This window comes from Sciurus vulgaris (assembly GCF_902686455.1).
Source record: "Sciurus vulgaris genome assembly, chromosome: 1".
NCBI classification, from domain to species: domain Eukaryota; kingdom Metazoa; phylum Chordata; class Mammalia; order Rodentia; family Sciuridae; genus Sciurus; species Sciurus vulgaris.
Genome location: NC_136461.1, coordinates 14,487,653 through 14,515,026, shown reverse-complemented (window position 1 = coordinate 14,515,026; position 27,374 = coordinate 14,487,653). Strand labels below are relative to the sequence as shown.

Genomic DNA, 27,374 nt, shown 5'->3' with positions numbered 1-27,374 from the left:
AGATTTCTTGCAAGATTGGGCTATTAACTCTCACCCCCATTAGAGAAAGCATTGTTCAAATCCTGGCTCCATTGGGCACTAGCTAATTGATCTTGATTGACATCACTTAACTTATGTATCTCAGTTTCTTATAGAATAGGATGAAGGCATACCTCACAGAGTTTTTGAGGACATGCCTAGCATGAAAAGGGCTTAGTAAATTAACATGATTATTACTGATGTAGGAACCATAGAAAGGTCTTTCCCTCATTGACCTTGAACATGAAGTAGCATATGTTGACATAAATACCATGCCTTTTGGAATATAAATGAAAGCTTTAAGGAAAATCTCATGCCCAAAACTGAATATCAGAGTCTTTCGTGCTTACTTGGATTTTAACCCTAACGTAGCTAAAATTGGGAACTGATTCTCAGAATGCACAGGGAGAAGAAAGTAACTTTGGGCATGCTTTCTGACTTCATTCTTAGAATGGATGGAAATAATATATGTGTTACCTGCTTTCTTGGGTTATAAATTCCTCTAAACCTTGATATGCTGTTGCTGGTTGTTATTAAATATACTTTCTAAAAATTACTCTTTAAAACAATTTGAAATGGCCCATAAAATGGAGGCATTTAATATTAAAGGTTTTTGGCTAGACTGCAATTTATCACAGCTATAAACCTTCTGAAAGATGATGTTATAATACACAATTTCATTGTTTTTTACATCATGGAAAGGTAATATGGTATTTTAAAATAAAGAAGGGTTTTTTTTCCCTCCCAAGTATAGAGAAGCTTAATATTTTTTAAAAAAAGAGGTGAACATAGGCAAGTCCTACATTGTGTTTGTTGTTATAAAATAGTTTTAAATCAAAAGATAGGACATGAACCTTAACCTGTAACGCTTTTAAAATTTGCATTGGCAAATACTTCTATAAGCTTTGTTCGGAGTTTAAAGGTAAATTTTTTAATATTAATGTCATCAATCTTGTAGAAGTATAAATTTTAGGTATTGAGGAAGATAACTCCCTATCCCCCAATGATAAGGTGGTTTTAAGTCAAAATATGTAATGATTTCAAACTTTGTGAAGAATTTTTGTTTCAAAATTTTACTTCATTATACTTTTACAAAATTGTAATTATTTTGTTAGTAAGAATAACATACTGACTATTTCCTATGCAATGAGACTTTAAGATGTCTTCGCACGCTTTCTGTATAGCTTTGCTAAGAAATGATGATGATACTGCTGATCTACCTGAGGCAGTACTCTTTCTTTTACAGTTACTTTGTGGAAAACAATGCTAAGATTTTTAGATGATGGCATCCTTAGTTTTATCATATGTAGGCCTAGATTTCCAGACAGGAAAATATAGAGTTTATGGGTTTGTTCAGAATTGGGGGTGGGGTTGATAATTGAATAACAAAATCAGCATTTCAGGGTGACATTGTGTAGATGAGGGCAAATTAGAGAAAATGTTTCAGATTACCTCGAAATGAAAATCTTGTATATTAACTATGTTTGAAGGAACCTGTAGATAACCCTTTGCAACCAATACTTGTCATCTTCCTCATAGTACTAACTGTTCACCAGAAAACTCAGTAACTGTTTCATAATTCTAGTCATAACCTGCTTCATAGTAGATTTTCACTTTTTATTTAATTTACTAATTTGTTATTTTTCTTATTTGGCAATGCTGGGGATCAAATCCAGGGTCTCACACATGCTAGGCAAGTGCTGTACCACTAAGTTACAGACCCAACTTTCACAGTTTTTAAACTATGTGTATAATTTTGAAACTAATAGAAAGTGCTCACTGTTTTTTAGAAAAATAAGCTTTTTTCTTTTTACTTACATTTTAAACTTTTTCCTTAAGTGTATATTCCTTTTGAAATTAAAAGAGTACAAGGATTGTTTTCAAAGATTGTTTTACCTCCTGCAAAACTTCTCTGTTCTGCAGTTAGCAACAAAAGTCTCATTGAGTAAAGGGTTTGAACTAGCGAGCAGAATTTCATGTTAGCTCCCAAGACTCTTTCCTGCTTGATTTACCTAAATAATTAGATTTTCGTTAACTTTTTTCCCCCAGATTAGAAGAACATGAGCTTTGAAGTTATTCTCAGGTTTGAGCGTTTGATGGTTATGTGACCTTCACTTTCTTCATCTGTAAAATAAGAACATAATAGTTTCCCCACTGATGGTGGGGATTTAAAGAGAATAGTATATGTGTGGCGATTAATCTAGTTCCAGTCACATAGAAGTGCTTCATATATGTTAGGTGCCATTATTAATCTTCTGGTTTCTCAGTTTTTTACATGAACAGCTGGAATGGTTATAAAAAGACAAAGGTTCCTGAGAAATACATTGTTTCCCATTTTATGACCTCAAGGAAATGCCTCATATTGATATGTAGAGAAACCATTGAAAGAATTAAAATCTTTACCTGGTTGTTGATGGTGTGCAAACACAGCTGAAATGATTGCTGTTTCCTAAGTGAGAAAATATCTTAAGTCTAATGTTTTGATAGTATGGCATGGATAATTAATATAAAAAAGTGTTAGAGAGGGCCTGTAGTCTTAGTCTTAGTGCTTTTTGGAAGCACCTCCTGTATGATATTCCGTGAGTAGTATTCTGCTGTCATTCAACCACTCCCAGAAGTGTTCCTCAGCCTGGGCTCTGTTGGCCATTAGGACTGCTTATTCTTAGTCAAATGGGACTGTCCCTCAAATTGCAGGATGCTTAGCATTACTTTCTCTTTGCTACTAAATGACATGCGCACTGTTGGTTCCACCACCATGTAAGAATTAAAGGGAGCAGTTTTGTCTGTCTTAAAAATATGATGCATTCATTATCTAAACTATGGTTAAATTAAATGAAAAAATCCCTACTCATTACCCAAAGACTAGTATTAAGTATTTTTTAAGTTACCAAATTGGGTTTTACTTCTACATGCAGTTTTTTGTCCTGTTTTTAAAACTTTTTTCAATTAAAAATAAGTATATAAGCTTTTTATATAACTAATCTTTTCAAGCCCTGTTTTAACTATTGAATAGTATGCCATTATATGCCTAGGCCATCATTTATTTAATAAATTGTTCATTGTTTGACATTTAGTTTATTCCCTCCACCCCTATTATGTGCTGCCTTAAATATTCTATAATCTTGGCTCACTCTTACATAATTGTTTCCTTAGGAAAAGGCCTTAAAGATGGAATCCCTACCAGTTCCTAAAGATGGCCAAACTCTTAATAGTGAAAGTTTTTACACATGCTTAAATTAAATATTTGTCATTTACATCTTCTGTGTTGTACTTTCAGTTTTCTGTTTTTAAAGCTTCCATTTTCTGTATTTAAAGAACGAGTTAAAGGAGTTTTATGTCAGAGAAGCTCTCGAAATAAACTTTGCTTCTTATTTTCTTAATACTAGATTTTTTTCAAAAGTGTTATAGTTCTTTCAGTCCTAGATCTACTTTTGTTTTGTTTATTTTTACTAGAAACTTTGTTTCCTAAAATTGAGCTTTGAATTGACATTCTTATTAGATTGTTAATGTGAGAAGTACTGTTTTCTTATTTTCTTTTTAAATTTATTATATCTTGGTTTTTCAGCCATCATGAAGGGTGTTATTCTAATATTTGTTTTGATTGTTGTTTCTTTGTGTGAGTGTGGTCATACCGGTCATAGAACCCAAGGCCTCATACATGCTAGGCAAGCGCTTCACTACTGAGCTAAACCCCCAGCTTCTGATCTGCTTTCATAATATCATATAATATCCGTGATCCGTGAGGCAATTACTGCAGTGAATTGGAAGTTATTTCCATCAGAGATATTTCAACAAATTTATGTTAATCATGTGTATGGAACGTATTTATATATATTAAAGACATTGTTTCTGAAATATTTTTTGTCTGTTTGCCTGGTAGCTTATGCAGAAGGATTTGGCTATGAGAGTCTATTGATCTTATTTCACTACTACAATAAATAGGCAAAGTCCAATTTTAGAAGCCAATTTCTATCTCTATAAATTAAAGAGAATTCTGAGATATTAAGTAGTAGAAGTGAATGAATTAACCTTTAATAGCTTACTGATAATATTTAGTATCTATTTATCTGATTAACAGCATATTCTTTTTCACAGACTTAACTACAGTTTATTATAAAGACTCTGATGCATTAAGCATTGTAGAGGAAAAAAAAAGAATGATAGAGGAGAAAATCTCTTCCAGTTTAGATTATCTTTCAGTAGTGCGTAAAACTTTTGTTGGCATTTGATAAACATATTCATTGAGTATCTTCTCTTTTCAGTGGAGCCTCTTATAGTGCTAAGGAAGCAAAAGACTGAAAACCAATCTAAATCTTATTTGTTTTCATCCTCTCAGGGATGAATCACATATCATTTCACCTGGAATTTTGTTAAATTAGCATTTCTTTTATTTTTCAGTACCCTTACAGTTTCTCTTTTTTCCTTGATCTTATTCTCTCTTGGTCTATACACAGATGTATATTTTATATATTATTCCAAAATATTTCAGACATTAGAAAAGTATTTATTTATCTAAGCATTAACTTTGTTTTCTCTCTAAAGATTTATTTTACACATAAAGACACAAGGTACATTTCCACTTTTATACATTTATTTCTGGTTAGTTTGGGAGAAATAAAAGTTAATTTCTAAACTTTTTATGTTCATACTTAATTTCATTGGTAATAATACTGTGATGCTTTGTCTTAAAACATAGTTTATTATCCAAGTCATATTTTTTTAAAGATTCCCCCAAATATTGAAATATATGGAAACATCAGTCTCTATAATTTAATTTCTGATTATTTGTCTTGTACTGTATGTCCACTAAGGGAGCAAGATATGATAGAGATGCAGGTCTGCCTACCTTAAAGTATGGTTTAGCTTCATTCTTGGTGAACTTTTCCATTGTACTCTTGACACAATCTTATTTGGTGAGTTGATTCCTTCTCTTATTCCAAAATAAACTTTATATGTATTGGAGATCATGTAATAGTGGGTATAACTAGAAAAAAATATGACAGTGTTTTTGAGGTGCCAGATGATTTGCTAAGAGATGAAAAAAATTGACCTAAGACAATACAGTATAGTCTTTGGTCCAAAAATTGTTCTTAAAACTTTTTTATTTTTTTTCTTCTCCAGAAGAGAAGCCAAAACCAGAGCCAGTGTTAAAGTCTCCTTCCCCCGTCCTTAGGCTAGTCCTTAGTGGGGAGAAGAAGGAACAAGCAGGCCAGACAGCAGAGACTACCATCATAGAATCCATACCAGAGCATCCTCTGCCTCCATCACCTACCACCGTTTCTTCAGTTGCTCGAAGTACAGTTGCTTCCCCCACTTCTGCTGTTCTTAGTAGCCAACCAATATTCACCACTGCTTTAGATGACAGATGTGAACTCCCTTCCTCAAAAGAAGATACAGTTCTCACTCCCAGCCCTACATCTTGCACAGAAACATCAGACCCATCACCAACAGATGAAATTGACAATAATATATGCAAGAAACCCTGTAGTGTAGTATCTAATGATATTCCACTGATTTCTAGTGCTAACCTAATTAATGAAATGAATGGAATTAGTGAAAAGTTACCAGCCACAGAGAGCACTGTGGAAATAGTAAAACAGGAAGTATTACCATTGACTCTTGAATTGGAGATTCTGGAAAATCCCCCAGAAGAAATGAAAGTGGAGTGTATTCCAGCTCCCATCACCCCTTCCACAGTTCCTTCATTTTCTCCTGCTCCTCCAGCTCCTCCAACTTCTCCCCCTCCCCCTCCTGTCATTGTTCCTGCTGCTGCCTCTGCTGTGACTACTCCAAGCACTCTCACTGCAGGCCAGAGAGTCTTAGAAGAGGAAGAAAGTGTAAGAACATGCCTTAGTGAAGATTCAAAAGAAATTCCAAACAAAGTAGAGGTAGAAGCAGATGGGCAAACAGAAGAAATTACAGATTCTCAGAACTTAAATTCAACAAAGAGTCCTACCCCAGGTAAGCTGTTCTACCATTAATAATCTTGTGCTTGCTGAACATGAAGAAGAGGCAGTGTTTGAGTTATTTTTTAATTGGCTGCTTTCCTTGACTTCCAGAAACATCGAATGAATGCTGAAATTCCTAGTCTGGTTTCTTCAGTGGTGTGTTTGTGTTTTAGTACAGCCTGCAAAAGAGTTACTTCCATTGTCTAAAAATGCAAATGAGAATTTCCAAATATACTAAATGCCTCCAAGGTATATGTCTCTATACACATTGGGTCATTTTTGTTTTTTATTTATTATACTTGGTTAATATGAATCATTTCTTCAGTGATTAATTTTGTTACTTGAGTGCTGGAAATCATTAAAAACCAGCACTGATAGTTCCTAATGCTTTTTAGAATTTTAAATCTCAACCAATAAACCCCTAAGTTAAAGGAACTCCTCTATGCATGACCTCTTTTTTTTTTTTTTTTTTTTTAATTTAACCCTTTTTTAGTGGTAGATGAACACATCTCTATTTTACTTACTTATTTTCGTGTGGTACTAAGGATCAAAACCAGTGCCTCACACAAGCTATGCAAGCACTCTGTCACTGAGCTACAACCCCAACCCCATGCATGATCTCTTAAAATCTTAGGTTTAGGAAAACAGCTTTACCTTTGGAAAATGAAAGTGCACTATCTGATTAAATTGCAGATAAATGTAATGTTCTCCCACTTTTTCTTTTTTTAAAGTTTTATTTTTTATGTAATTAACATTTTCAGTTTTGTATTCTTCCCAATTCAACTTGTTTTTTAATGTAGCATCACCTAGAATCTTAGGAACTGTCACTAGATTTAGATTCTTATCAATTTGTAAATCAAAAGTTTTAATAATATTAATCAAAAGTTAATCTGAGGCTTATAAGCTGGTAAGAAAGTCTTCCCCCCACCCCCTGGTATATTGGGGATTTAACTTTAAACAAGTCAACACAACACATCTTCTTCAACATTATCATATGCTATATAATTTGCTCTCTGTGTGCATAGTAGTCTAATTACTTTGCTCAAGCAGATGGGGGCACATTGACAAATAGTTCACTTCCTAGGTTGATATTAGATATGCATTGGATTTGATCATTAATGTCTTCAATATTTGTTTTTAATTGTGGATAGGTAGGCAAACTAGACAAACGAAAAGTCTGATCCCTACTTTTAAGATGTGGCTTTTCTACGCAGCCTAGTTCTTTAGGCAGTTTCCTTATCAGTGTCCATGGGAGGTGTCAGTCCCTTGGGACTGTAGAATGTCTAGTTCAATATAGTGAACTCCATGTGAACCAAGGCCCTGCACCTAAATTGTCTTTCTGCACATCTCTCACGTTCAGTTTCCTTTAAGAAGTTGATCACTTGGGTGGCCTGATACTAGAAGACAATGCCCAGGGATAGGTGGACATGAGAACAATTTTAAGTCAAGTACTCGCCATCTCTCCATGCCATTACACATTTGTTTGAAAATGTAAATATTCTTGGAATTAGTAAGTAAAGAATAGAATTTCCTCTTATGTTTAAATGTCTATAGAACCAACTGTAAATCAGTCTCAAGAACCCATGCAACTGTAGCTTTTTTTTCCCCCCCTTCTTCGTATTAGAGATTGAACCTGGTCTGCTTTACCACTGACCTACATCCCCAGCCCTTTTTATTTTTTATTTCGAGACAGGATTTTGCTGCATTGCCTAAGGCCTTACTGAATTGCTGAGGCTGTTCTCAAACTTGCAGTCCTCTTGCCTCAGCCTCCCAAATTGCTGGGATAACTGGTGTGCACCCCTGTATCCATCTCAGTTATAGCATTTTTGAAATTGTAAAGCCATGTAAACATTCCTGACCTGATTTTTTTTCTACAGACTTTCATGATTTTGTGACAGAAGATAACCACGCAGATTAAAATTACCTTCCATCTTTAAATATATCCACCTGAAGTGATTATATGCTAAATAACTACAATGTTGTTTGCACTTATTTATTGTAGCTTGTTTGAGAAATTTATAAATGATAACCACAGTTTGGTTTGGACATCAGGAGTTTTTGTGTGTGCGTGGTTTTTGGTTTTTGTTTGAGATAGCTTCTTGTTTGTTGCCCAGGGTGAGTCTTGAACTCCTGGACTCAAGTGGATCATTGTGCCGTAGCCTCCCAAGTAGCTTAGGACTACAGGTGTATGCCACTGCACCAGGTCTAGATATCAAATTTGGGGTACTGACTTTTCAGACTAGTCTCTGTCTAAAGATGAAGTGCTTCAAAGGTGGCTTGAGAAAGCACTTGCTTTTAACAAGTATTATACATAAATAACTTGTATACAGATAACTTGTATAACTATTGATTCAGTACTATGTAGTATCTCTATACTAACTTCTGAGTATGTGTGTTATGTCAGACATATGTGGTCCTTTCTCTTACTTTTGCTGGAAAACATTTTCTTGCAATTATTGTGTATCATATTCCTGAGTGGATCAAAGTGCAGTGGTTCTGGATGCTTAGGGATTGAAGAATGAGTCTGCATGAAATGAGAATTGTGTATATGTATGTGTGTTCACTGTACTCAAGACAAGCCTCAGAGATTGGCTAAACTTTAGACTACTTATAATATTCAGTCATTTTAAGAATGCAGTGTGTTGTTGGGGTTGTGGCTCAGTGGTAGAGTGCTTGCCTAGCATGTGTGAGGCAATGGGTTTGATCCTCAGCACTGCATAAAAATAAATAAATAAAATAAAGGTATTGTGTCCATCTAGAACTAAAAGTATTTGAATGTTTTTATGGTAAAAGAGTTTTCATTTATCATCTCCAGGAATTCATTTTGGAGAATTTCAGGCATTTTTCCGTTTTTTAATATAGGACTTTTAAAATTCTTTTTATCTGTTATAAAACCAGTATTTTAAATTCTTTAGGCAAAGGGAGTTTTCTAATTTTTTGCTTTTATCTTGTTTTTTGGATCCTGTTCATAGTGCATTCTTTCTTCATATATTTTATAATTTGTTTTATGAGCATCAGGTAAATGTTCCTTGAATGGAGATTAAGGGCACGTTCTTCCAAAGTATTTTGTATTTATTTTATCTGTCACAAGTCTTTGGGTAGTATAAGTTGGAATTCAGTCTGGATTTACTATCCTAATTTATACCCCACACACAGTGTGACACAGGTGCTGATGTTTCAGGGATACGGTAGTCCTCTAGCTAGCTGAAACAACATTTTTTTCTCCCCATATGGGTGTTTTTACCCCTTCCGGGTGTTGGAATGTAACTCCAAAACCCAGCAGCAGCAACTGACCTGCTCCATGTGGTTGACTTCCAGGAGTTCACCTTACATTCTCACAAGCTCACCTAAGAGTGGAGGAGGGTTTCCAGATTCTGTAGGTCACAGGACAAGAGATTTATTTCTCAAATGAAGATATGCTTGTATGTTTTCGGAGTTGTTAATAAAGTACCAGTTCACATAGCCAATCAAGTTATTGTGCTCTCTTTTGAGTTCTTAAGTATAAAGGGAACATACTTTAATTCAGGGGAAAAAACTTAATATTACTTGTGTTATTCACAACTATGAGAGTGTTAAAAGTACTTTTAAAGAAAGAAAACACAGTAAGCATAAAACCAGAGAAAAAGTCCATCGATATGAAAAAAAATCTTATTTTAAAAATCTTGACCTGAAGATCAACAGCAGGAATGGGGAACTTTGAAATGTATTCTTACCTTTCCTCAACTTAATGTAACATTCTAAGCAGTATTTGAAATATCTCTGGGAAATTTAGTTGCTGGATCCAAAAGTAGGCCACCAGTGGTTTGAATGTCCTCCAGTGATCTTGACATACCTGTGCATCCTTACCACTTGCCTTCCCCTGTTCCTCTACAGACATGTATCCTGGAACCTGAGTAACAGGACTTCTTATACATGACTGGTTCCCTGTCACCTGCTAAAACCAGCAGAGCAATCCTTAAAGCGAGGGCTCTTAACTCCCTTTTACATAGACTTGAGTCTGAGTGATCCTTTGAGACAAGATTTTCCCCACCTAATTTAAAAACTGATTCCTTCAGAGCTGCCTATAAAGCACACTTCAGCCATGCCAGCCTTATTTTCTTGTTATTCTTCATAGCAAAATCATAGATATTTCCTGGAAAACACTGTTGATGGGTCAGATTCTGTCCTTCAGGTACTGTAGACGGAGGCCCTGGCCATCACTTGCAGTTTCCCTTTGCCTCTTCAGTTGGGATCCATCTCTTGACTCTTTACAGTAGTAGTAGTATAGTTGTTTGTAGCAGAAACTTCAAAGTTTGGTTCACTGGATATTAAGTAACATGTCCTTGAATAGACATAGTTTGTGTAGAATTTAGGTCCCTTTCTCATAGGCTTAGTATAACCTTCCTTCACTACAAAGAACCACCGTACTTGTTTGCTTCCAGATAGGGTAAGCCAGACATAATCGAAGGAAAGTCTCCACCAGAAAGTCAATGATTTTACATAGAGACATGTGTAAATATTGTGGGTAAGATGAAGAGATGAGGGAGTGCTTCATTCATCAGGGCATGCTTTATTATTTGTAGTGATTCCCTTTATTTAAGGTTATGGGAAACCCTGCCCTTTGAGTACCACTGGCAGTGTAGGCTCACTGATGTTCACATGGGAGTTTGGGGTTTTTTTGTTTTTATTTTGTTTCCCCAACCAGGTTTATATACTCAAGGTAATGTGCCGTGGCCTTTATTCAGAGATGAAAAGCATTGAGAGACAGGTAGCTACTTGTATTGTAGTCTGTTCTCTAATTATAAATGTGTGCAATAGTGATTGACATTCTGTCCCAAACTAGTTTTACCTTGAATTAAATTTCAGTCTATTTTGACGATTGTGAAAGTGGCAACAAAGAGTTTACAAAAATGTAGAAATGCCTAAGAGGCTGCAGAAAGAGCAGTAAAATACACTGCAAAGGCCTAGAGTACATGCTGTCAGTCCTACTGGGGTCGTCTCAGGACTCACTGAGAATCACATAATGGACTATTCTCTGCTAAGCTTTTTGGAACAAACCACCTACTCAAAGTCACTTTTTCCCATTTCATCCTCCTAATGACTTCGACATACTGTGTCATAGGGGTAACAGGCAAACTGCATTCTTCATGCACATCCTCAATATTAAAACAAAAGACAACCAATACAGAAAAGAAGCTGGGATTCAGAGGAAAAAGTGCAGGAACAAGGTCAGGAAAAGCAGGTATTGTGTTGGAAATACAAGGGTTTTGAAGTTACATTGTTATTTTAATTCCAACTCTGTCCTTTACTCTCTCTGCAATGGGACAACTGAGTTAATCTCTCTGTGGTAAAGATCTCTAAAATCAGGATAATGTGTAACCTACCTAACAAAGAAATTTAACCAGTGTTATAGAGAAACATTATCCCTGGATTTAATTTTATTTGTTGGCCATGTATTCTTCATCAGGTTTTCAGTGAGCATCTACTATGGACCAGACACAGTGTCAGATGCTGTATATATCGAGACCACCAATAAGGCAACCTTTATTCTCGAAGGGCTAAAACTCAAATAACATATATTAATTTTTTTTAAATTTTTTTTTTTTTTTTTTTTTAATTTTTTTGGTACTGGGGATTGAACCCAGGGGCACTCAACCACTGAGCCACATCTCCAACCCTTTTTATTTTTTGAGACAGGGTCTCATTAATTTGCTTAGGATCTAGTTAAATTGCTGAGGCTGGCTTTGAACTTGAGATCCTCCTGCCTCAGCCTCCTGAGCTGCTGGGATTACAGGTATACACCTCTGTGCCCAACTCAAATACTGTATTTTAATTTGGATCTTTGTGTAGAGTAACAGTATATTAAAGGTTGGTATTAAAATTTATAGCTCCATAGAGCAGGGAATGGACCTGATGTTGATCCAAAGATTGAAGGTCAGGGTCTATAACTGATATGCCTTAGAGAACAGAGAAGCACAGGTCTTACAGAGATAGATTATGAGGCTAGTACTGTAGTGATTTCATTTTCTTGTAAAATAATTCATTTCTGAATCTTTGAATTTGAAGAGGAATTTAGATGAGAATTCAGTTAAGTTGTTAGGTGAAGCAGGATAGAAGTCTTGATACTCTAAGAGAAGTTTGTTCAGTATCAAACGGAAACAGCAGGAGTTGGTGATGATAGAAATACGACTGAGGGACTTAAGGCTTGTGTTTGTATAAGAATACACCAAATGGTACAAGGAATTTGAGTATAATGATGAATAAGGCCATTGAAATTGTGATAAGTTGTTATCCTTTTCTATGCTGAGAAAAGTTCTGTCACCTGTCATTTATAAGCATCAGGAATTTGAAAAACAGTGAAAACAAGAAAATGAAGAATGCCTGTGGCAGTTCAAGATCTCTCAGGGATGTCTGGAGGGTGGGGAAGGAAAAAGAAACAAACACTAGCAAATAGCTAGACGAAAACACCCCAACCCATTAAAGCGTGAAGAAAGGAGCACAGGGCAGGTAACATTTTCTTCCAGTGTCCATCCCATATGGGGCAGAGCCCAAACCTCTGGGCAACCTGGGGCTTTTAGACTAAATGACTTAAGAAAACATTATCTCCTCACCTGGCAGTATCAGAAATTGGCTTTAATGACAAAAACTTGGATCCACAGTAGTCTTTCTGTTAAGGATTTATGACTGTGGAATCACCAGCTCATTTCCCAGATTAGTTTAAGGACTGGTGTGTCCATCCCTGTTGCAGATGTCTGACATGGCAATCCTGTTGACTCATCCATGGACCTAAGAATCATGGTTTGGAGACCAACAGCTGTTGTTTGGGCATGATCAGGGACTGAGATCAGCTTGTGTAAGGACACCTGCTGTTGAACTAGTGTGCTCCTTCAACAGTCTACCCAGAAAGATAGTTTCCATGGACTTGCTTCTGCTTCCATTTTCTGACATGGCAGCAATAGCTTATTTACCTCAATTTCTCTACTGTCACAATATCTGAATTAAAAATATACTAACTTTTCTATGTCAGAATTCTATGTCAGAATTTAGTTACTTTTCTTGGACTTTGCCTTTTCATTTATGAAAAACAGCATATAGCTTAGTCCTCTGCACAAAATACTTGATCACTGGAAAAATTAGCAGATTATTTTCTCTTGATAAATCTAATGCATTGCATTCAGGATTTCACATGAATTAATTTTCCCTATGAATGTTTAGATTACATAATACATTCTTAACATTTTCAAATTCACTCAAATAAATTACATATAAATTGTTATGGATATCTATTATGTACAATAATTAAACTGCTTGAATAAGTCACACACAGTCTCTTGGGAATCAGGCTATTTCTCAAAGACATTTTAACAAGAAATGCTTTGAAAATAGTACTGCCTTGAACTTGGTATACTCCCGCCTCAGGAAGGATTACAGGTGTGCATCACCACACCTGGCTTACTTCTACCTTTTTGGAACTCAATTTGACCATATTTTTAATAAATACATATATAGAAAGAGAAAGAGTATGTGTTCATTTTTTTAACCTATTTTGGAAATAAAAGTTAACGTTAGATATGTGTGTGTGTTTGTATGCGCATATATACATATATGTACATATGAAAAACATCGAAACATAACCTCTTTCAAGAGGAATGGTGCATACATACTATAGAATATTGTGCAGTTTCATGACATAAATTCGTATAATGATAAAGATGGATTTTCTTAATAAATTTAACTGAAAACCTTTTGAAGAATAACATGTATAGCATGACCCCTTTTTCTACTAAAATTTGTGTATTTGGTTGTGATTATTTGTATGACCCATAAGCAAATCAAGAAAGTATGCTTAAAACCATTAACCTGCTGGGGCAAGATTTACCTATTTGTTTGCTGCAGTTGATAATTTTGTCATTTAAAAAAAGAAGAGGGGACTGGGGATATAGCTCAGTTGGCCATGAGTTCAGTCCCCAGCACCGCAAAACAAATAAAAGAAGAAGGGGTAGGAAATGTATCTATGTGACAGAGCAGTTGACTCGCATGCCCATGGTCCTAGGTCCTACGCTGCAAAATATTAATAGAAGAAAATTTTAAAATAAAAGACAACTGTAATGAGGGAGGGAGGAAGAAAAAGAGAAAAAATACCCCTTGGTATCTCACCACTTGGATTTAAAGATATTTGATTTCACAAACTGAAAAATACTATCATGCAACTTTAAAGCTTTTGTAAGATGCTAAGTATTCCTAGTAACACTGTCATTTTGTGGAAGGTGCATACTAGGTATATGACTATGCTTGGGTTTTAATTAACACCTTCACTGAGATGTAATTGACATTTGGTTAACATACACATATTTAAGGCATTTTATTAGTTTTGATATTTGTATACTTTATATAAGCTGCCACTATCATCAAGGTAATATTTATTACCTCCAAAGATTCCCCTTCCCTGTTTATCCTTAATTCTGTACCGAGGCAAGCACTGATCTGCTGTTTGTCACCGTAAATCGGATTGCATTTTTTATAATGTCGTATAAATATATCCATGTTGATTGGGTATTTAGTAGCCCTTTTCTAAAAGAATTGCTGAGTGTGGATTTCCTACTATTTCTTCAGTGGGTAGATACTTTGGTTGTTTCAAATTTGGGGCCATTACAAATAAAGTTTCTGTAAACATCTGTGTGCAAGCATTTGTATGGATGTATGATATCATTTTCTTTGGGTAGATAACTGCAGGTGAAATGGCTTGGTTACATATATACATTACATATAATTTTATTATATCGTAGGTATATATTTAATTTTTTCAGAAACTTCAATTTATTTTCCAAAGTACCTCTGCCAAGTTATATTCCTACCAACAGTCCACAAAAATTTTAGGTTATGCTTTTGCTGATGAATTTTCTTTCCCATACATATGTGGGTCTATTTCTGAATTTGCTCATCTTCCCCCACCCTTGATCTGGTTGTCTATTTTAATGACAACACCACACTGTTACGATTTAAGTCTTGAAGTCAGATAATACTAAGTTTTCCAACTACAATTCTATTTTTTAACTACAATCCTATTGTTCTGGGTCCTTTTCATTTTTTTCCCATATAATTTTGGAATCAGTTTTTTTCTACATTTATTTTCTGCCCCCAAACCTGTTGGTATTTGTTTTGCATTGACTCTATAGACAGAATTGATGTATTACAATATTGAGTCTTCTGACCCATGAACATAGTTATTTTGCAATTTAAGTCTTTAGTTCTCTAGAAGTACCTCATGTACAGATCTTTTGTCTTTTGTCAAATTCTTTTGATGCTCTTATATATTCTTATTTAAGTTTTTGTTCATCAGTAGTATGTGTGAAAATGCCATGTATAATAGTTTTTGTCAATCTCATTTTCTGCAAAGTTCACTTTATACTAGTTTGATTAGCTTTTTTGTAGATATTTCTTTGAATTTTTCTGTATAGATTATGTTTTATGTGAACAAATATAGTTTCCCTTCTTGTCTTACTAGATGAGCTTTTTATTTCTTTTTCTTTTTGATTTATTGTACTAGCTAGAATCTCTAAATCAGTGCTGAGTGAAGTGTTAAAAGTAAACATTCTTATCTTGTTCCTGTCTCAGGGAGAAAATACTCGAGTTTTTCATCTTTAAGTTTGATGTTAGCTATAGGATTTTTATTTGTTCATTTGAGTAATGTCTTCTCCCTCCCTCTTCCCACCCTCTCTTTCTTCCTTATCTGTATTCGTGAGGACCATTGGCCTATAGTATTCTCATAATCATCATAGTTAGGTCTGGTAGTGCTGACCTCCAAGGATGAGATAGATAACTTTTTTCCTCATATCTTTGATAGAATTCACTAGTGAAACCATGAGAAAAATGCAATTTATAATGAAGAAAAAATTAGTCAGTTGAAACTGATTTATAACTGAGATAGTTGGTAATTTTGGTTTGTTTGTTTTTTTTTTTTTTTTTTTTTTTTTTTTTTTTTTTTTGGTGCTGACGATTGAACCCAGGGCCTTGTGCTTGCGAGGCAAGCACCCTATCAACTGAGCTATATCCCCAACCCCTTGGTAAAATTAACAGACAGAACCATTAAGTGCTTTTGTAACTATTTCTTATATTAAAGAACCAGAGAATAGGAATTGACATAGTGGAAAATACAAAAGTTGGTAGAACCAGTAAACAGAAAACTAATAAATACATGGAAGACTTGAAGAGCATAATCAACCTACCTCACCTAATTGTTGTTTTATTAAACACTTAAATAGCAAGTACAAATGGAAAATTTAACAAGATAGATCATACCGTGGTGCATAAAAGAAATCCTAATACATCTAAAAGGATTCAAATTGAAGCAGGTATATTCTCTATCCACAGTGCAGTTAAATTGGAAGTCAGTGAGAAAAATATCTCTGGAAAATCCTCCAAATGCATGGATAAACTAACAGCACACTTCTACATAACTCAAAAAGTCAAAAGTGCAACTGAACTGAATGAAAATGAAAACCCAACAGCAAAATTTGTGGAACATTCCTTATATTTACTATCATAACAAATCATTGTAAACTTAGTGACAACACAATTTGTTTTGGAGGTCAGAAGCGCAGAATTGGTTTCACTGGGCAAAAATCAAGTTATCAACAGGTCTTTTCCCTCTGAAGGCGCTGTTGAGAATCTGTTCCTTGTCTTTCCATTCTTCACAGGCTTCATGAATTCCTTGGCTAAGGTCCCTTCCTCCATCTTCAAAACCAACAGCATAGCATCTTCAAATCTTACTCCTATTCTCCCACCTCTTCCTTTCACTTTTAATTTCATTGAATCCACTGATTTAATTCATGATAATACTCTTTCCATCTAATGATCCTTAATTTTACTACATCGGTGATCACTTTTGCCATGTAAGATTACATATTTATGGGCGAGGGTTTAAGACATGGATATCTTTGGTATTCTGCCACACTGCTAAGGCAGTATTTTGTTCAAAGTTTATACCACTAACTGCTGATATTAGAAAAAACAAAGTTTTTCGCCTGGTGATGTGGTGCACACCTGTAATCCCAACAGCTCAGGAGGCTGAGGCAGGAAGATCTCGAGTTAAAAGCCAGCCTCAGCAACAGCAAGGCACTAAGCAACTCAGTGAGATGCTGTCTCTAAATAAAATACAAAATAGGTCTGGGGATGTGACTCAGTAGTTGAGTGCCCCTGAGTTCAATCCCTGGTACCCCACCCCCAAGTTTTTATATTATTGACCTAATCTCCCACCTAATTAAAGTAAAAGAACAAATTTAACTCAAAGGAAATAGAAGAAAGGAAATAATTAAGGTAGGAAGTAAATGAAATAGAAAACAGGAAAAGCATGGGGAAATATTTATTAAGCTCTTCCTTAATGAGACTATCAATAAAATAAACTTAGATTTGACTTTGATTTTAAAGATGTTTTACTGTTTATGCCAGAATTGAAACATTTTAAAATTCTGTTACATATGTCTATCTTTGCTTTGTTACGTATGTCCATTTTAAATCTAGACTTCTTATTTTATTATACTTTTTTGTTTCCAGGGCTGGACCTGGGAACTAGATCACACTATTCAAGCTTCTTGTGAAATGGTCATAGAACAGAAAGCCTATTTTTAACATGCAACTGGAAGCATAATTATAAAACAAACATACATTCAAATACCAACTCCTGAAAATATGCTGGAGATCGCTGATGAACTCGCCCTCTAGCGTCTCTTTGGCTGGCATCTCAGTCACCTACCGTTGTTACGTGTTGTATTGCCATCGTGATTCTTTGCCAGTTCAGTTACATCTTCACCGTAAAACTTACCCTCTCTTACCTGCTTTTCCTCTCTGTGCTGCACCAGTTTCCTAGATAAATCATGACATTTTTCTAGATTCCCAGAAGAAGTTCTTAAGGAAAAAAAAATGGGGGATGGCAACAAGGGAGCCCACAGCCTGTTGAAACTAGTTAGAGGGACAGATCTCTTCAGTGTGAGTCCAGATGATCAGAAAGCTGGGAGAAGGAAGAACAAAGTAAAAATGTAGACAAGACACCAGAGATGAACGAGAAAGGGAGTAAACCTAGGTGTTCAGGGTGGAACTCTCAGAAGGTTCCATCAGTGGAACCTTCTGTTTATGTGCCACCCTGTGACAATGCACCTGCGCCCTTCCCTCATCAGCAGTAAAGTGTCTGTACGAGTCTTCAGTTTAGAGGTTCTGGAGAGTTTAATCTCAGATTTTAGAAGGAGGGTAGTCCTGTTGTCATCTGGCAGAATGGAGAGCTAGAAGACTGCTGACTCAGGGTCTCTTTCCACAGCCCTTCAGCTAGTCTGACCGACTCGGGCACTTACAGGCCTTGCCATCTCTTGTTACTAGTTTGTTAGGAGGAAAATCTGCCAACCCCTCAAATCCTTCCCACAAATGAATAAAAGCAAAAACAAAATAATCTTGGTACTGGGAATTGAATTCAAGAGCAAGCACTTCAGCACTGAGCTATAACCACAATCCTTATCTTTTATACTGAGACAGGGTCTCAGGAAGTTGCTTAGACCCTCACTAAATTGCTGAGACTGGCCTCAAACACGTACTCTTCCTGCCTTAGCCTCCCAAATCACTGGGATTACAGTCACGCACCATTGTGCCTGGCAAACAGTTTTATTATTTAGTAAAAATTTTAAAAACTGCAATAAGCATCAACAGGAATCCAGCTAATGAAATTGCAGACTGAAGGAATCAATCCCTTTCTTCCCTTTGTTTGGACTGTGATTGAACCCAGGGGGCTCTACCACTCATCTACATCTCTAGTCCTTATTTATTTATTTATTTAGGATCTCACTAAATTGCGCTAGCCTCAAACTTGTCATCCTCCTGTCTCAGCCTCCTGAATCACTGGGATTACAGGCATGCATCACTACACCCAACAGTGTTGTTGTTGTTGTTATTTGATACCAGGGATTGAACCCAGGGGTACATAACCACTGAAAGATCCCCAGCCCTTTTTATTTTTTATTTTGAGATGGTCTCGCTAAGTTGCTGAGGCTTCCTACCTCACCCTCAGCCTCCAGAGTCACTGGGATTACAGGTGTGGGCCACTGAGTCCAGCTTCAGTCTTTCATAGAACCAGGCAGATAATAATCCATCCTATATGTGTTTTTCACACAACAATGACTTGTCCTCCTTAATAGAACTTAGTTTATCTTAAATTTTGGTAATTTTGATGATCATCTGTTATTTGCTTTCATCCAATTTAAAGAAAATTTATCATGTTTATAACAAGCAAGTAGGTACAGGAGCCAGGTGCCTCAGCAAAACTCCCATGATGACAGGGAGATAAAACAATGTGTCTTTCACAACATTTTAATTATGACGGGTTGGTTCCCAGGTTCTTAAGTATTCTTTAGTTATAATGCTGAAAGAGGCTTCTTTACCTTGCCCTTTTTTTTTTTTTTAATATTACTAGATTTTGAACTCAGGACCTTTCACCTTTCACATGCTGAACAAGTGCTGTACCATTGATCTTTGTCCCCAGCCATTGTCTTCTTTAAGATTTACATATATATACACACATAAGTGTGCATATATTTTAAAGTAACACCAGAATTACCATAAAGCTTATCAGGAAGGGGCTTATCAGAATTTAGCTCTATTATAAATTAAGCACTAGGGATGTAACTCAGTGCTAGTGCACTTGCTTAGTAGACCCAAGGCCTTAGGTTCATTCACCAACTGACAAAAAATAATGTAAGTCAAAAATGTGTTGAACACAACTAACCCCACTCTCAGCTTATGTGGCATGTTCAGTGCTTGCTCTCCTGGTGATAAACTGGCTGAGGTTCATCTGCCCAGCATTGTGATACATTGTATCATGTATCGTGCTAACCCAGAAAAATAGCAAAATTCAATATCTGGAGTACAATTTTTCCCAAATGCCTACTGCTTTCATTTTGTAAAGCTGGAAAATCATAAGTCAATATAAAGTCAGAGATTGCCCACACGAGTTTTCTCTGGACAAAAATCTAAGTAAAAGTCAGAAGGAAAGGACTGTTTTTGTTTGTTTGTTTTTAGCAACAGGAAATAAAGAATTTTAAACTTATAACTTACTGGGGTACCTAACTGATGAATGAAAATGTAAAACAATGATCTAATAAAGAGAAGCAATATTAAATTTTCCAATAAGGTACCTTTATTAAAAACTGGTTTCAGATTTAATTCCAGAGCTAGTAGAATACCTTATTATTAAAGTCACCTGTCACCAGATGCAGTGGCTCGTGCCTGTAATCCCTCCAACTTGGTAGACTGAGTTAGAAGGATCGAAAGTTCAAGTCCAGCCTCAGCAACTTATCAAGACCATAAGCTGCTTAGTGAGACCCTGTCTCAAAATAAAAAATCGAAAGGGCTTAGGATGTTGCCCAGTGGTTAAGCACTCCTGGCTTCAATTCTTGCCCCTCCACCCCCCACAAAGAACAGGTTAATAAAGGAAGGATAAGCCTAGCTACCTAGCATAAGCAGTAACGAAAGTTACCTGTCATGTTACCGCCTCGTTCATGTTCTTTTAATGTTTCCTTCCTTCCTTTTTCATTATAAAACTAATATAGCTTGAGTATCTCTTATCTGAGCTTGAAGCCAGAAGTGTTTCCAGTTTGGCAGTTTTGGGCATTCCTCATCTGAAAACGGAAATGCTCCAAAATCCAAAACTTTTGAGTCTTATATTGGGACAGAAAACGTTTCAGATTTCAGAGTTTTGAATGAGGTGTGCACAACCTGTCCTAAGACCCCCATGAGTTCTCCATATCCTCAGGAAATAATAAAACACAGAATTATAATGTTCCCAATAATATCAACATAGTTTTTTAAGAGTGCAGTCTAGGCCTGAGATGTACCTCAGTGGTAGAGACTTCCTTAGCATGCATGAGGTTGTGGGTCTGATCCAAGCATTGCAAAAAGGACAAAAAAAGTAATCTAATAGTATTTTTATAAAGAACAGTCTGACCTAAAATCCAGAACAGAATGCTTCCACTTTAGTCATGCAAGGTCAAAAGGACTTGAGGGTTGGACTGTAGGTGAGTGGTAAAAAAATGCTTGTTTAGCATATATAAAGTCCTGGATCCAACCCCCAGTACCCCCGCCACACACACACAGTATTTGAAATAGCAAGTGAAAATCAACCTAGAAACTTCTTTTTTCTCCCAGTTTTAAGTTATTGTTAAAACCTTGAAGGACAGAAAAAAGTCACCCATTATTCAAATAATCTAGTTGAGTATTAGTGTTCACTGAAAGATCCCCAGCCCTTTTTATTTTTTATTTTGAGATGGTCTCACTAAGTTGCTGAGGCGTCCTGCCTCAGCCTCAGCCTCAGCCTCAGCCTCCAGAGTCAGTGGGATTACAGGTGTGTGCCTTTTGTTTCCTTCTTATCCTTACATTAATATTTATATGGCTGTAAATGTAGCATAGGTATAATTTTATATTTTGCCCTTTTCCTTCTTTATCCTCCATCTAATCTATATCTTGTGTTCTGTCTTCTGTGGTGTTGAGGATCAAAGCCAGAACCTAGTGCATGGTAGGCAAATCATCTACCACTCAGTTACAAAATAACATTACGAACCTAAATATGCATGTAATTGTATTTTTTATAGTACAAAAAAATCGAATATATACCAGAATATTCAAAATATCTCAAGAGACATAATTTTATAACCTTATATCTTATTCTTTATATCTTTTTTATACCTTATATATGTGATTAGAAAAAATAGATTAATCTAAATAAGGGGACCATTATGGCCAATGATAGGAGGAATGTCTGTTGTCATTGTTCTTACTATGCAACATTTCTGACATCAGTGTGAGTCAGGATTTTAGACCAAAACCCATGACTTAATTATTTTTGGAGTTTCTCTAGGAGATGGTATTCCTATAAAGAAAAATGAGAGACCTTGATCCAGGCCATGTTTTAACACAGTGCAGTTCCATGGGATGCATTATCTCTTCGTGCTTTTCACTTCTCTGTCTGTGAGGGCCACTCTTTTTACAGAAAAATTTTCTCAGTACTCTGACTGACTTGGGCTTCAAGGAAAACTTTTTTTTTTTAAGTGCACATGGGTTTAATAAAAAACAGTAAGTGTATGGATCTTCTGCATCGGCCCTAACCCTTTTCTCCTACCCACTGGTTTTCTCCTAGTCTGCACTGTGATATTTGTTAGCTCTTAATTTACAGAAGTGGTAACTTGACTTCATTTGAGCGCATATGAAAAGGAAATGAAAAACCTCTTCCCTGGGGGCGACTTCCCAGGCATCTTACTGTAACTGCACTGTGTTTTCCTTTTCAATCTTCAGATGGAATCATTTCTAGGTTTGATGTGTCACAGTTTTCTGGGGTCTTTGTCCATGCCTGGAGTGACAGAAACAGGAATATTCTGAACATGATATAGTTTTTGACATAAATTCTAAAGGAATATTCTAAACTTGATAATAGTTTTTGACATAGATTCTAAACCTCTGCAGAGAAAAACAGAAATAAATAAAATCTTTCTAAAACTCAGTGATAAAACTCTTGTGTCCCCAATATTTTTCTAAATGTCTACATTAGTCATTTCATAAACAGAGCTCTGAGGACAAATGTTTTTTTTCCAACAAGGTAAAAGCTTACAAAAATCTTAAAATTACAATGTGACTTTTTGTTACATTTACAATATACACTTGTAATACCTCTTTAACATAGTGAGTCTACTATTTGTTCAGGCAGCAGATTTGAGTGCCACACTAGAATAAATTAGGAAGGAAAGAGGAAATCTTTGGCACTATCTTGTGTCTAAGTTCCCCATTCTAACTGATTTGGTATTAGTTGTCCTACAAAGCAGGCAGTTCATCTCTGTCTCTCTTTCTTATGACCCTCGTGCCCTTCATCTCTGCTTTATTCCCTTCCCTTCCTCCTCAGTCCCCTTCCCACAACCCACCAAATTTTACCTCCCCTCCCCATCAGTGAAGGTGGAATAGGGGCTGTATGTCATCATCTCACTAGGGATTAGTTCTCTACCTGTCTGTGTTTAGTTTTTTAATGACTGTTGAATAGTTTTGTGTTCTTTTCTGTCCACCTCTTTTTTTTTCTAAATTTAAATTAATAATTTAGCCATTTGAACAAGGCAAATACTAGTTCTCGCTGGTAAATGGTGATTTTTTTTTTAAAGTTAACTCACTGAAGAAAAAAAAAGGTAATGTTTTATATTTGATGTATACTTGCAAAGAAAGTTTTATATACATCTTACTTTGGTTTTTGATGTTTAGTGAATAGTACTTCTGAGTTTATATTTCATCCCCATGAATCCTGCATAAAATGGTCTTCCCCTTTTCCATGTGGAATTTAAAGCTGAATTCATACCAATATGAAATAAAATAACATTTAAAATCAATTGTCCAGATTGTCCAAACTCTGGAAAACATGGAAGCAAAGTTAAAAGTGAAAACATTTTAGAGGATGCTTTTAAAACAGACTTTAAAAAAATATATTTTGTTTTAGTTGTAGGTGGACACAATATTTTTATTTTTATGTGGTACTGAGGATTGAACCCAGGGCCTCAACATATGCTAGGCAAGTGCTCTACCACTGAGCCACAACCCCAGCCCATATCAAAAGATCCATAAGACATGAACAGTGACAGAAGATTCTTATTCCATGGAAGACTGAAGCAGTGGTAATTTCAAGCTCACCCATAGGTTCCAAACTTTGAGAAGATGGTTATTTTGAGTAGACCAAAGGAAGTACAACAGGTGGTCTAGTGTTGCTTTCTTGTTCATTGTGGTCCCTGAGACGACAGACTAGTTTGAGCTGTTATCAAAGGTTTATAGAATATTTTTATGATGATAGAGTAATTTTGGGAAGAAGTAATGCATGTCTCCTTTCCTTGTTTGCCCAAACTGTATGTTCATACTCCCCTGTTCACCAAAAAAGATTTGAGGCTGTCCTGGAGTTTGAGTTTCTGTAGAGAATCAGATCAGTTGATGACCCTTCAGCTTTGGGTTTCTTTGCTTGTGTTAGTGCCCATGTTAGTGCCGCAGTATTAAGTGCGTGACCTTTCTTTGACTCTTCTCCCTGCCTGCCCGCCGTCTCCCTATGTTTTGGCCTGTAAGCTGCCTTTTGCAGGATTCTTTTACTATTTTCTGCGTATCATCTGATGGTTAAATTATAGTTAAAATTTATATTCAGGTATTGAATCGAGTCTATGGAATGTATATGCCAGGTGAATTTTTTAAAGGCTTGGGGTTGTGGCTCATTGCTAAAGCACTTGATTAGCATGCATAAGGCCCTAGGTTCCATCCCCAGTATCATCTATCACCCCAAATGCTTTGTAAGTTTGGTCTTCCATGTAGAATTTCTAATACAATAATCCAGTGAAAATGAACTCTCTTCTTAATTTTTACCCCAGCAGTATGACGTAGACTAGGCCTGAGTCTAGTCTACGTCATACTGAGATTAAAACAATGTTGTAGAAGTGCTTCTATCTAGTGAAACCTCAATCAAAATGGGTTTTTGTTGCCCTGAAAGATTTAAATGCCCGAACCTTGGACAAAATATTTTTTATAGCTTAAAGACTTGGGTTATCTAGTCTCATTAAAGCTATTTATTTATTTATTTATTTTTATTTTTTTAGTTGTTGATGGACCTTTATTTTATACATTTATTTACCTGGGATGCTGAGAATCAAACCCAGTGCCTCACACATGCTAGGCAAGTACTTTGCCACTGAGCTACAACCTCAGCCCTCTAATGCTTGTTAGTTGAACTGTTCAGAGGCCTGAGAAGTATGACTTGCTTAGGACCACACAATTAGCTAAATAGAAGTTGATCCAAATCTAGAATTGGCTCACAAGTCATTTTTCTTTTGTAAATTTTTACTACATACAGGTTGAATATTCCTTATTAGCAACGCTTAGAAATACAGATTTTTTTTTTCAGATTTCAGAGTTTTTCTGATTTGAATATGTTTACGTACACTTTATTGATTACACATTATACTCTGAAAACCCGAAATCCTCTGAATTTTAGAGTTTGGATTTTTATGTTAGGAATGTTCAATATCTGGATTATATGCCTAGGTGTGGCCTACCATGAAATAGGAGGAGACTGGGCCACTTGTTGGAAATCTTTGAAATTGTGCCTAAGACATTTTCCTTTACAATATCTCTGGCCCACAACTCCATAATTACTCACTTGATCATTTAACTATCTCTTTGGTGCAGGTGAAGTTCTGCTGAATTTGAGTACAGGTATCATTTAAACCTAATTCCCTGTATGATTTTGCTTGATAAGTAATGGGCATGATCTTGTATTTCAGCTCAAACAGTTATGACTGCACCAAAGACGTGGAAGAAACCAAAAGATCGGACCCGAACCACTGATGAGGTGTTAGAGGCAGAACTGGAGGTAAGAGAGCAAATGTCTAGCTTTTCTTCAGAGCATTGGTGCCATTTCATAAGACAGGTATGAAGTTGTACTTCTTATGGTACCATTTCCCAAGCAAAACTTGATTTAGCTTTTTCAGAGATTAATTTTTTTAAATCCATTTACAGTAGCATTTTTAAAAGATTTTTAGTAACATGCTTAATTTCACTGAATTCTTGTCTTTTAAAATTCATCTTCTAAAATGGCCAACTTTTGATTAACTCTTCTCTTCTCCCTAATCGAGCTTTTCTTTGTATTAACCTGATTGAAGACTAATCTGGTAAACAAAAATGGTTTTTAAAAGAAGCCATTAACAGGGTGGTAGAAATATCCAGTACAATTTAGGGACATTTATGTTGAATCTTTTGTCTTTGAATCTGTATCCCAGTAACATAAATTTTTCTCATGTGGCTTGTCTTTCTTAAAATAAGCCTCACCAGATTTTGCTGTAGCTTAAAACATAACAAGTCTAAGAGCTGTTGCAAAGAAACAAGAACAAATTCAGTCTTGAGGATTACTCTGACAACTTCCTAGTGCTAATCTCTACGTCTTTAATGTTATACACTAAAGCTTATACATAAACAGTTTACATGTAGCTTTCTTCCTTTTTAAGCTAATCTTATCATCTACTTTTTCCAAGTAATTTTTACTGAAGAGTTAAAATGGTAATATTTAAAATATAGCAATTACTTGAAGGCAACTTCAGGTGCATGTGCTTCATAAGACTTTTCTGGCTAGTTAAATTTTTATCTCTTCTTGCTGTTAACCAGGACCCTTTGTTTCTTCCCTGTTTTGTTATTGCTTTTATATGGTGCTCTGTTTATGTCATAGTTGTTCCCATAGTAACCACTAAAATGTTAAATTGGGGTTATCCTGATAAGAGTTGTCAGTAAATTATTAGAGGTGCATATATTTGCTGCACTCGTCTTGCAGCTGAGCAAGAAAATGATGCTCCTTCAGAGAATAAAATACTTTCTAGAGGCAGGGGAATCATATACATTAATGGTATGACTATTAATTCATAAACTGATTTCCCCTTAGATTAAGCTGGGGGTTTTGTTCATTTTCATACTTCGTATTCCTTTGCCCTGTGCTATATTTTGCAGAATTGTTGAATATTAAATGAATGTGTCCCCACTTCCATGTCTTCAGATACTCAGGCTGTTCTTTAGCTTGGAAACATCAAACTTTTTCCATGAAGACCTGGTTAGTGATCTCTGTCATAATTCCTCCACTCTGCTGCTTCAGCCCAAAAACAACTGCAGAAAATGTGCAAATGAATTAAATAGTATATTCCAGTAAAATTTTATTGGTGAACATTGAAATTTGAATTCCTCTGTCATGCATTTTTCCCCCACTATCCAAATGTCAAAACAATTCTTACCTATCATGCATTGCAAAAGCAGGTGATAAACCAGAATTGGCCCATGGGCCATAGTTTGCCATAAATTTGCATTAACCTGTTATTCTTCAAACAAGAGAACTTGTATTTGTTTTTAAGCAGTCTCTTATTTTCTAACCTCATAGTTTAAAAGTAAAATTTTTAAAATATTCAGTCATTTGCAAATATAGACTTCTTTCAGAAATCCTTGTTCTTTGCCTGTTGTAAAATAATAGGATTTGTTAGTTTAATATTGGATGCTTCGCCTTCAATTCTACTGAATAAGCTCTCCCTCTCTTACATTATTTTCTCAAAAAGAACGTGTTTCTGCCGGGCATGGTGGTAGATACCTGTTAACCCAGTGACTTGGGAGTCTCAGGCAGGAGGATCACAAGTTTAAGGCCACCTTCAATAATTTAGTGAGGCCCTAAGCAACTTAGTGAGACCCTGTCTCAAAATAAAAAGTAAAAGCAGAGCTGGAGTTGTAACTCAGTGATAAAGTGCCTTTGCATTCAGTCCCTAATACAAAATAATCATCATCTTTATAATCCTCATAATAATTTTGTTTCAAAGGGGACATATTGGGGAATGATATTGACCATCTTATATTGTTATATGG

General features: G+C 35.7%; 1 protein-coding gene across 36 annotated transcripts in view; it reads left to right on the top strand.

Annotated features, from left to right (window-relative positions):
• EIF4G3 (eukaryotic translation initiation factor 4 gamma 3) overlaps window positions 1-27,374 on the top strand; it is a 283,828-nt gene that overhangs the window by 187,007 nt on the left and 69,447 nt on the right. For all 36 annotated transcript variants that reach the window (XM_079100300.1, XM_079100311.1, XM_079100303.1 and 33 more), the window contains 2 exons: window positions 5,140-5,979; window positions 25,268-25,356. In XM_079100300.1, coding sequence (XP_078956426.1) covers window positions 5,140-5,979; window positions 25,268-25,356 — 929 coding nt within the window. The remainder of the gene's footprint in view (window positions 1-5,139; window positions 5,980-25,267; window positions 25,357-27,374) is intronic.